At 40.9% G+C, this 11345-nt stretch overlaps 2 protein-coding genes across 2 annotated transcripts in view; one reads left to right on the forward strand and one right to left on the reverse strand.

Annotated features, from left to right (window-relative positions):
• LOC106560949 (aminopeptidase N) overlaps positions 1 to 6345 on the forward strand; it is a 30198-nt gene extending 23853 nt beyond the window's left edge. The window contains exons 31-40 of the mRNA XM_014124421.2: positions 1637 to 1713; positions 1858 to 1985; positions 2086 to 2141; positions 2240 to 2387; positions 2502 to 2593; positions 2691 to 2801; positions 2957 to 3124; positions 4375 to 4515; positions 5146 to 5227; positions 5457 to 6345. Of these exons, the coding sequence (XP_013979896.2) occupies positions 1637 to 1713; positions 1858 to 1985; positions 2086 to 2141; positions 2240 to 2387; positions 2502 to 2593; positions 2691 to 2801; positions 2957 to 3124; positions 4375 to 4515; positions 5146 to 5227; positions 5457 to 5609 (1156 nt within the window). The 3' untranslated portion in view covers positions 5610 to 6345. The remainder of the gene's footprint in view (positions 1 to 1636; positions 1714 to 1857; positions 1986 to 2085; positions 2142 to 2239; positions 2388 to 2501; positions 2594 to 2690; positions 2802 to 2956; positions 3125 to 4374; positions 4516 to 5145; positions 5228 to 5456) is intronic.
• A 2252-nt stretch (positions 6346 to 8597) lies between these two features.
• LOC106560948 (mesoderm posterior protein 1-like) lies at positions 8598 to 9756 on the reverse strand. The gene is made up of 3 exons (XM_014124420.1): positions 9739 to 9756; positions 8839 to 9522; positions 8598 to 8657 (listed from the first exon to the last, which is right to left on the reverse strand). The coding sequence occupies exons 1-3, from the start codon at positions 9754 to 9756 to the stop codon at positions 8598 to 8600; spliced, it is 762 nt and encodes a 253-aa protein (XP_013979895.1).
• Between the last annotated feature and the right edge of the window lie 1589 nt (positions 9757 to 11345).

Here is an 11345-nt window from a genome sequence, read left to right on the forward strand (position 1 = left end):
TCTGATTGGTCTGGAGAGACATACAGTTCCTTCGGAAAGTATTCAGACCACTTGACTTTTTCCATATTTTGTTATGTTACAACCTTATTCTAAAATGGATTAAATGAAACAATTTCCTCAGAAATCTACACACAATACCCCATGTTGGTTAAATGTATAGAAAACTAAAAATATAAATAACTTATTTACATAAATATTCAGACCCTTTGCTATGAGACTCAAAATTGAGCTCAGGTGCATCCTGCTTCCTTTGATTATCCTTGAGCTGTTTCTGCAAATTGATTGGAGTCCACCTGTGGTAAATTCAATTGATTGGACATTATTTGGAAAGGCACACACCTGTCTATATAAGGTCTCACAGTTGACAGTGCATGTCAGAGCAAAAACCAAGCCATGAGGTCAAAGGAATTGTCTGTAGAGCTACGAGACAGGATTGTGTTGAGGCACAGATCTGGGGAAGGGAACCAAAACATTTCTGCAGCGTTGAAGGTCCCCAAGAACACAGTGGCATCTATCATTCTTAAATGGAAGAAGTTTGGAACCACCAAGACTCTTTCTAGAGCTGGCCGCCTGGCCAAATTGAGCAATCGGGGGTGATGGGCCTTGGTCAGGGAGGTAAACAAGAACGCGATGGTCACTCTGACAAAGCTTTAGAGTTCCTCTGTGGAGATGTGAAAACCTTCCAGAAGGACAACCATCTCTGCAGCACTCCACCAATCAGGCCTTTATGGTAGAGTGGCCAGCCGGAAGCCACTTCTCAGAAAAAGGCACATGACAGCCCACTTGGACTTTGCCAAAAGGAACCTAAAGACACTGAGACCATGAGAAACATGATTCTCTGGTCTGATGAAACCTGAATGCCAAGCGTCATGTCTGGAGGAAATCTGGCACCATCCCTACGGTGAAGCATGGTGGTGGCAGCATCATGCTGTGGGGATGTTTTTCAGCGGCAGGGACTGGGAGACTAGTCAGGATCAAGGGAAAGATGAACGGATTAAAGTAAAGAGAGATCCTCGATGAAAACCTGCTCCAGAGCGCTTAGGACCTCAGACTGGGGCGAAGGTTCACCTTCCAACAGGATGACCCTAAGCACACAGCCAAGACAACGCAGCAGTGGCTTCAGGACAAGTCTCTGAATGTCCTTTAATGGCCCAGCCATAGCTCAGACTTGAACCCGATCTAACATATTTGGGGAGACCTGAAAATAGCTGTGCAGCTACGCTCCCCATCCAACCTGACAGAGCTTGAGAGGCTCTGCAGAGAAGAATGGGAGAAACTCCCCAAATACAGGTGTGCCAAGCTTGTAGCGTCATACCCAAGAAGAATCGAGGCTGTAATTGCTGCCAAAGGTACTTCAACACAGTACTGAGTAAAGGGTCTGAATACTTTTGTAAATATGATATTTAATTTTTGCTTTGTCATTATGATATATTGTGTGTAGATTGATGAGGGGGAAAAAAACATTTAATCAATTTTAGAATAAGGCTGTAACCTAAAAAAATGTGGAAAAAGTCAAGGGGTTCGAATACTTTTCCCGAAAGCACTGTATATGTCATGAGTGGTCATAGCATTTTCATGTATTACATATGAAAAATATGATATATAATAAAAAAGCCCAGTTCATTTTGGTGCCTAGGTACGAGTGGATAGTACCAATCAAATGGATGGACGCAGGAGTGGTTCAGAAAGAGATATGGCTGCTTGAGAAAGAGGGTACGGATACAGAAAACCTCTTAACTAGTGCCGTCTGTAGAAAACTGGACGAATATGAACACAGAAAATAGTCAGATGAAATAACATGCAGATTTGATCTACTATCTGTAGCTTCATTGTCATGAATTAATTCCCCCCCCTCAGCCCTAAACAATAAATTGACAAGTGGTCACTGGGTACTAGCAAACATCAATGTGACTGGATACTACAGGGTTAACTATGACGGTGGCAACTGGGAACGTCTCCTCTTCCAACTGAGAACTAATCACCAGGTAAAATGAAAAACTGACTCATCACATTATGTTGGAAGGGTATTACTGTTATTTTTCTTCAATACAACATTGATAAGTGTCAGATGTTTTTCTCTTGCAGGTCATACCAGTTATCAACAGGGCACAACTTGTGGATGATGCTTTTAATCTAGCAAGGTTGGGGTTTTGACGTTTTTGAACCACCACAATGTCACAAAGTGTTGTGTGCATCATATTTTGGTGATTGTATTTCTAAACCTTATTTCCCTACACAGGGCAAAGTTCATTTCAACAACATTAGCTCTGAAAACGACAAAATACCTCTCCAAAGAAATTGAATATATACCGTGGGAGTCGGCTCTGAACAACTTGGATTATTTTTACCTCATGTTTGATCGCACTGAGGTCTATGGGACTATGCAGGTGGAGTTTCATTTATTTTGTGACAATTACACATGAGATATTTTGAGACTGATATAGATATACTGATCTCACTTTAATACATACGTAGCATCTTATTCTCTGTCCTTGTCATAGCATTATGTGAGGAATCTAGTGACACCCCTTTTTCAACACTTCAAGACTATTACTGCAGACTGGAGTAAAGTTCCTGATGGGCATAATGAGCAGTGAGTGGAATGACCCAGAGCATTGAAATGGTGTATTTGATGTGGTCTGAAAGGAGTATAAGGCTTTATAATAACAAGGAATACCTTTCACTTCCAGGTACAACCAGGTGAATGCCATTAGGATGGCCTGTAGCAGTGGACTGGTTGAGTGTCAGAATCTGACTAAAAGCTGGTACAGTCAATGGATGGCTGACCCTGACAACAATCTGTGAGTTCATATTGGTTATCCATTGATTTATAAACTATAGGAAGTGTCTGGTATCAATAATTTAGCCTATACTACCGTATATCTGGCATTTTTGCGTGGTATTCAACAACAAAGAATACTACCCTGTAACAACAATGTAAAACTTTTGATATCAGGATACATCCTAATTTGAGGATGACAGTGTACTGCAGTGCCATTGCAGCAGGCGGGGCTGTAGAGTGGGATTTTGGTTGGAACATGTTCAAGAATGCCACTATTGCCAGCGACGCAGACAAACTGATGTCATCTCTGGCATGTACTAAGGACCATGAACTTCTGAATAAGTAGGTTACATCTGGTTATTTTGTGAGGGTACTATTAGACAGTGCATTCAGAAAGTATTCAGACCACTTGATTCTTTCAACATTTTGTTGCGTTACAGCCTTATTCTAAAATTGATTAAATGTTTTTTTTCCCCTCATCAATCTACACACAATACCCTATAATGACAAAGCCAAAATAGTTTTTTTAGAAATGTTTGCAAATGTATTCAAAATACTCAGTACTTTTTTGAAGCACTTTTGGCAGCGATTACAGCCTCGAGTTTTCTTGGGTATGACGCTACAAGCTTGGCACACCTGTATTTGGGGAGTTTCTCCCATTCTTCTCTGCAGATCCTCTCAAGCTCTGTCAGGTTGGATGGGGAGCGTTGCTGCACAGCTATTTTCAGGTCTCTCCAGAGATGTTCGATCGGGTTCAAGTCTGGGCTCTGGCTGTGCCACTCAAGGACATTGAGACTTATCCCAAAGCTACCCTTGCACTGTCTTGGATGTGTGCTTTGGGTCGTTGTCCTGTTGAAAGGTGAACTTTCACACCAGTCTGAGATCCAGAGCGCTCTGGAGTAGGTTTTCATCGAGGATCTCTCTGTACTTTGCTCCATTCATCTTTCCCTCGATCCTGACTCGTCTCCCAGTCCCTGCCACTGAAAAACCCCTCCCTGAACAAGGTCCTTCTCCCCCGATTGCTCAGTTTGGCCAGGTGGCCAGCTCTAGGAAGAGTCTTGGTGGTTCCAAACTTCTTCCCTTTAAGAATGATGGAGGCCACTTTGTTCTTAGGGTCCTTCAATACTGAAGAAATGTTTAGGTACCCTTCCCCAGATCTGTGCCTCGACACAATCCTGTCTTGGAGCTCTACGGACAATTCGTTAGACCTCTTGGCTTGGTTTTTGCTCTGACATGTACTGTCAACTGTGGGACGTTATATAGACACGTGTGTATGCCTTTCCAAATCATGTCCAATCAATTGAATTTACCAGAGGTGGACTCCAATCAAATTGTAAAAAAAAAAAAAGTTTTCGCCTTGTCATTATGGGCTATTGTGTGTAGATTGCTGAGGAATTATATTTATTTAATTAATTTTAGAATAAGGCTGCAACGTAACAAAACTTGGAAAAAGTCAAGGGGTCTGAATACTTTCCGAATGCACTGTATCATATTGAACTGTTGTTTTCGCTTTCCATTGTCTTCATATTGACAAATACAGTCAATTATAACAATCTGTCTAAACGTATCAATACTCTATGGACTCAATTCAGGTACCTGAGATACACTTTGGATTCAGACAAAATCCGTAAGCAGGATGCAACGTCTGTCATCGTGTACATCTCCAGTAATGTTGAAGGCCAAACATTGGCTTGGGACTTTGTGACACAGAACTGGGAGTACATGTTCACACAGTAAGTTGTACCCCAAAAAGCACTTATATCAGTAAATCAAATACAGTGAGTGTACAAAACATTAGGAACTCCTTCCTAATATTGAGTTGCACCCTCTTTTGCCCTCAGAACAGCCTCAATTCGTCTGGGTATGGACCCTACAAGGTGTCCAAAGCGTTCCACAGGGATTCGTCCCAGTTGTTTCAAGTTGGCTGGATGCCCTTTGGGTGGTGGACCATTCTTGATACACACGGGAAACTGTTGAGCGTGAAAAACCCAGCAGTGTTGCAGTTCTTTACACAAACCGGTGCGCCTGGCACCTACAATCATACCCCGTTCAAAGGCACTTACATATTTTGTCTTGCCTATTCACCCTCTGAATGGCACACATTCTCAATTGTGAACATACACAATCCATGTCTCAGTTGTCTGAAGTCTTAAAAATCCTTCTATAACTTGTCTCCTCCCATTCATCTACACTGATTGAAGTGGATTTAACAAGTGACATCAATAAGGGATCATAGTTTTCACCTGGATTCACCTCGTCAGTCTATGTCATGGAAAGAGCAGGTGATCTTAATGTTTTGTACACTCAGTGTATACTTGGTTTGTGTATGGACATTATTAACTTGTAATTGTCATATTTCCTAGGTATGGTGTTGGATCCTTCTCATTTGCCAATCTTATAAGTGGTGTGACAATGAGATTCTCAACTAAAGCTCAACTTGAGGAGGTAATGTTTTAATTGAAGTGTTTCAATGACTGGGTATACAGTACTTTCTTTAGCTGTACTGTTAATAAATAGCTTACTTTATTAAGAATTGTACTGACTATATCTGTATTTATTTAATTCAACCCTTATTTTACCAGGTAAGTTGATTGAGAACACATTCAAATTCACACCAATGACCTGGGGAATAGTTACTAAGACTAAAATGTAACTTTGTTTTTCATGATGTCAGCTCCAGAAATTCAAGGAGGACAACTCTGAGATTGGTTTTGGCTCAGGGACCTTGGCATTGGAGCAGGCCATTGAGAGAACTACAGCCAATATCAAATGGGTGGATGAGAACAAGATGAAAGTGTGGGAATGGTTCTTGAGTGAGATTGCCTAAAAACTCCTCAATGCTTTGGTTGTCCAACAGGCTTAAATGTGTTATTTTACTATGGCAGACAAAGTGCTTGGATTATTTGCTGGGTTTTAATTGTATGTTAAACATCTAATGCTGGAGTTTTTATCTCAATATCAAATCATCAGTCACAATTAAGTACGTTGCTGTGATTGTTTTCAATTAAAATGGTCAAAAATAAAAATAGCTTCTTAGCAAAGAACAATTTCGCAAGCAAGAATTTTGCTAGGACTGACGGAGTGGTGATGGGAATACTGAAAACTAGCTGTTGGCAGAGAGGTTTGGAACTCTCTTATTGGTCTATTAACTAATTTACCGCCTGGTGATGTCACCAGGCAGACCAAATCTCCATCCCACCAAAACAGGCAGAAATTTCAGGCGGTCTTTTTAAACAGCTGTTACACTAAAAGGGCATTATCATAATTTTCACAATTTCACAGAATTATTCCAACCTCGTAGTGTGGAAAGATATATAAAACACAGGGAAATCACGTTTTTGACTGCACTGGGCTTTTAAATCAGAAATGTTGGGGTAAGGTCAGCAACTTCCTGGTGATAACATTTAGTCAATATACCATATTGTTCTCTGTGGACCATACTGCAATTTCCCAGAGCACAATAATGTTATGAGTGTCTATGAACTTCTATTATTTTCGAGTTTCAGAGAAATAATTTCTATATGCTATTTAGTTGAAAAACAATAAACCTGTCCATTACAAAACGGTTGTCAAGCTGTCATGTTAATGGCCTTCAAAGTGTTGGCAAGAGAAAGTAGATGGGAAAGGGACAGATGCAGAGTGTGACATTCAGCCACTGACTGTCTGGGAATCAGGACACATGGACAGCAGGGGGACTAGCTGTCACCTTGACTCACCCACAGTACATGCAGGGATTTAAGCTTTACCTGCCTAGTCTGACCACCCACCCCTTCTTTAAGGTTTACTCTACAAGCAATTTACAGTATATAATGGCTGTGCACAGAAAAACATACCTCATGACTGCCATCGTGATATTGGACTAATGTAGGCTACTGTAGATCAATCAGTCTTGTGGAATCTGAAACCAAGATATTTCACCCAGAAAAAGCTACTCGTTTGAGTAAACATGGTGCTGTCTGTACTGAATGAATAACAAAAGAGGGCTTTTGCTGGGCTTATAGGTCTCATTTGTTTACTCAGGCCAGGAAGACATTAAGCTTTATTGTCAATTAGCTCAACATCCAGCCCCTGATAATCCTCTGAAACCCTTACAAGCCTCATGATGGCCAATTAACATCCCTGTGTAAGGAAGATTGAATATGTGTTTGATCTACCATCCAGTACACAAAGTTATTAGTTAGGCCTTCTAACATTTTACATTCACATACTAAAATGGTTGTGAGGGGAGTGATAGAATAATATAGCTAATTTGACTTTTGTACTATGACTAGATACTATTGTATATATTTCGTATAGCTATTGACGTTAGGCTGTATCACATCCGGCCGTGATGGGGAGTGCCATAAGGCGGCGCACAATTGGCCCAGCGTCGCCTGGGTTTGGCCAGGGTAGGCCGTCATTGTAAATAAGAATTTGTTCTTAACTGACTTGTCTAGTTAAATAAAGGTTAAAAATACAAATTAAAAAAAGTTTTTGTCATGGGATGTTTATACCGTTTCCTCTCCAACCGCCTGTACGTACGTCAGCTTCGTTCCGTCTTCAACGCTTGAGGAAGAAACGCAGTTACAATTAGTTGCCAACAACCGGATGTATTCGTTTTTCAGGGATACAGCTAATTCAACCTAGGTTCATTTTCCGCTGAAAACCAAAAACTAGGGTCAGGCGTTTTCTTTTGCGACAGCTACGTTAGGTTAGGTTACAATACGCGACCTGCTGTAGCCTAATATGCAGATCTGTTCCGACTTACTTGTATATATTTTTGTAAATAACTTTCTCAATAGTTAACTCATGTTTATTTTCATTTTACCGGGCGCCTTTTTTTGTCCTATACAATAGGAATATGGCCTACTGTATAAAAAAAAGCATCCCTCTGCATGTCTGCTGATTTTTTTACATTATTTAACCTTTAAATAACTAGGCAAGTCAGTTAAGAACACATTGTTATTTACAATGTCGGCCAAACCCGGACCAATTGTGCGCCTCCCTATGGGACTCCCAATGACGGCCGGATGTGATGCAGCTTGGGTTTGAACCAGCTACTGTAGTGACTCCTCGCTGCGCCACACGGGAGCCCAGCTGGCAAAAATCTCATCTCTGGTTTGCAATGAAAATAATTTATGTCCTAAATAAAACTATCTATTGAGAAAGCAGGATGAAGGCAAAGCAGTTTCATCGAATATTTGGCTACAGTAATGTTTGTAAAAAAATTGATTGGGCGAGGTTGAGGTGAGCTGAGCGCGAAGGTTGTTTGGCGATGCAGGATGATTCAGGGATACTATACGATTACAAATTGCATAATATTTGTGCAGAATTAGCCTACTTTAGGTTAGTCCTTGCACGGGATTGGTGGTCTAATGTGTTAGAGTTAACTTCATCAAATGTTTTATCCTCATCATCAATGTTCAAGGGTCACTCGTTAACAAAGTTTAAACAAACAATGTTGTAGACCTGTTTACTAACCTCACTAAGGTAGGCACATTTGAAGTATTCATCAGTCAATGGATATATTTCATAAATTGTAATTAGGCTTACTGAAGGCCAAAACATGTTCGAGTTTGTTTAGTTATTCAAATAATAAAATACACAAAGCAATATTATTGTCTGTTTTTATTAAAAATATGATCAAAGACACACATAAATTAGATTTAGAAAAATATAATCTCATAAATAGCTACATACATATATCATCACTTTCATTGAAACAATCAAGAATTGTCAGTATCACAGTTTATAAATAGATATTAGGTCCATTTTTTTGTCCATAATGTTTCTGATCTAGGCACTGTATCTTCAGGTGTTTTCACCTCTTCACTCATTATTGGTAGTAGGCCATATCAAATGACTTGATGTCACTTTGGAACACCTGGTTGAGCATCTGTAGAAGAGAGTACATTCTTATTAGTTTCAGATAAAATGTAGAATTCAAAGAGGACATGGGATACAAACTATCTGCTTTATATATTGCTCTTTCTCAACAGAAGCATTGTTTGCTATTGGATAATATCAATTAGAAGATTACAGACAATATTATAGAGGTGATATAGAGGCATATTTACCGGATTTAAGGTCATGTCCTGATAGGAGACCGCTGATGTCAGGTAGTCTGGTTGTGGCTCTGTGTTGTTGGTACATGATGTGACCAGTGGCAGACAGTATTGATCATTGCTCTGGATGTTCCCCTGTAGTCTCTCCTGATACCATTTTCCAGACATAGAGCTTCCCTGAGGGCATTGTGGCATATACTGGCATGGTGTGGTTTCCATCTCTCTTTTCAGGCATGGCTCCTTCTCGCTGAGCTCCAGCTGCGCCGACAGGTGGGAGATGTAGCCGATGGTGAGGCGCAGGGTCTCGATCTTGGTCAGAGTCTGTCTAGCCGGAACCACAGAAGGGGGCAGGTAGGTCCTGAGGTGGTTGAGGGCTTTGGTCAGGTCTCTCATCCTCAGCTTCTCCCTCTCGCTGGCGCTCTCCCGCTTCTTCCCAGGGAACTTGGACCTAGACCTCTTCTCCTGAGCTGGGAGTTTTTCTATCCTCTTTCTTTTGGCAACATGGCTGATGCAGCCTGAAGCGTTGGAATCTTCCTTCTCCTGACCACCTCCCCACTGTAAACAAGGGGGAGAGAGGCAGAAGGAGTCAATGGAGGAGGCAGGTGACAGGCTACTACAGGCACTGTAATAACCAGGGTCGGAGCTGGGACAGCTCGGCTTCAGAAAGCCATCACTGTCCAGCAGATGCTCTCCAGCCTGAAGAAACAAGAGTTTAGAGAAATCAACGGAATCCATTACTGCAGTGTTTTCTGAGCTATGAATATCTTCAGTCTGTCTGTCCTTGGAGAGGTTGTGAGGAGTACTGGAGGACCCCAGAGCTGCTCCCCAATTTATCCTACAGGCAGGTGTGATATGGCACCTTCAGGGTGCCTGGACTTCAAAGTGACCAAGTACAGATCACACTAGACTTACGGGGTCCCTGGGAAACATCCTCCTAGAGCCAGGTGTTAGGTGGCAGGCAGATTAGAATGAAATCTGCATCAAGTTCAAGAATTCATGGTGGGAGAGATTATTGTTTTGAACAATTCTCTAAATTGGGCAGTATCGGATAGGAATGTATTGATTATTTACATTTTGGGCAGCTTTTGAATATGCACAGAGGACAAAAACTGGTTGAATCAAGGTTGTTTCCACACCATAAAAAAAGCAATGTGATGACGCTGAATCAATGTGGAAAACTGATTGGATTTGCAAAAAGTATTTTTTGTTTTCAAACAACTTTGTTTTTTTTTTGGTTGATTTCACAGTGAAAATATTTGACAACTCAACCAAATGTAAATCAAAACTAGACGTTGAACTGAGGTCTGTGCCCAGTGGGTGGGGACTGTTAAAAAAAGTTATAATTATTATATTTGTGTTTTGGAATGCAGATTATGCAAATAACTATTAAAAACCCAAATACTATCCTATATCTACATAACACGTTGCTGGCCTTCAGCAGAATCTTATCATTCTCACTGACCAATAGTCCCATGGCAGCAGCCCTCACTGGTAAAAGAAGTGTGCCAGCTGTAAAGTGTGAAGTTCACACCTCTCCTCTGTTTAGACAAGCAGACATCTCCTACACTGCCTTGGGAAACAGAGGGAATATAGCTGTTTGGACTATTATTTGCCAACCATATTGTTTGTTTTTTTCTCCCTTCATGCTGAGTACATTAAATGTCGTATCACAATTTATGGTGAGTCGTTGTTCTGAAGAGATTGGCTCTGCCAAGATCAAGGTGATGCGTGACTTTCTATGCAGCAATTGAATTAGTCACTGGATGCAAAAATAAATAATTGTCTGGGGATGTCTCAATGTGATATCACACATGTGGGTGAAAATGAGTCTATAGTAATTGTCTGTATACAAAACTTGAAACTGGGCTCTAATGATAACTTTTGGAAAGAGTCATTTTATCATAAACAACCTCTAACTCCTTTTCCATATTCATAAACACTGTGCACAGAAATAACATTGTGTTTTTGTGGTCTTAGCTGTGTTTCTGGGCCTGAGGTGCTATTTGGCACCTCTACCTTTCCCACCCCGGGAGTGTGGATTGCAGTGGTTGTGGAACTGGTCATAAGAGAATGTTCCCACAGAAGAGAGTCACATTTATCCCCTTCCCTCATAGGTGTAGAGCTGTGATGATGAGACCTAAAACATGGCCAGAATACACACACACACACACACACACACACACACACACACACACACACACACACACACACACACACACACACACACACACACACACACACACACACATACATACATACACACACACACACACACACACACACACACACACACACACACACACACACACACACACACACACACACACACAGAATGTGTCTCACAGCAACACAACCAATGGTTGTTATTAATTTCTACAGTGAGTACAAATATAATGCCCACATTCCAAAGTAGAGCCACATTTGGTAATAAAAAAAGGAGAATGGGTAGAATTAAAACTACTAGAGTCGTTGACTCTCTACGGACTGATTTCATTCTGTTTTTTTAAAGGAAGCATGGT

This window comes from Salmo salar, chromosome ssa10 (assembly GCF_905237065.1).
Source record: "Salmo salar chromosome ssa10, Ssal_v3.1, whole genome shotgun sequence".
Lineage (NCBI taxonomy): Eukaryota > Metazoa > Chordata > Actinopteri > Salmoniformes > Salmonidae > Salmo > Salmo salar.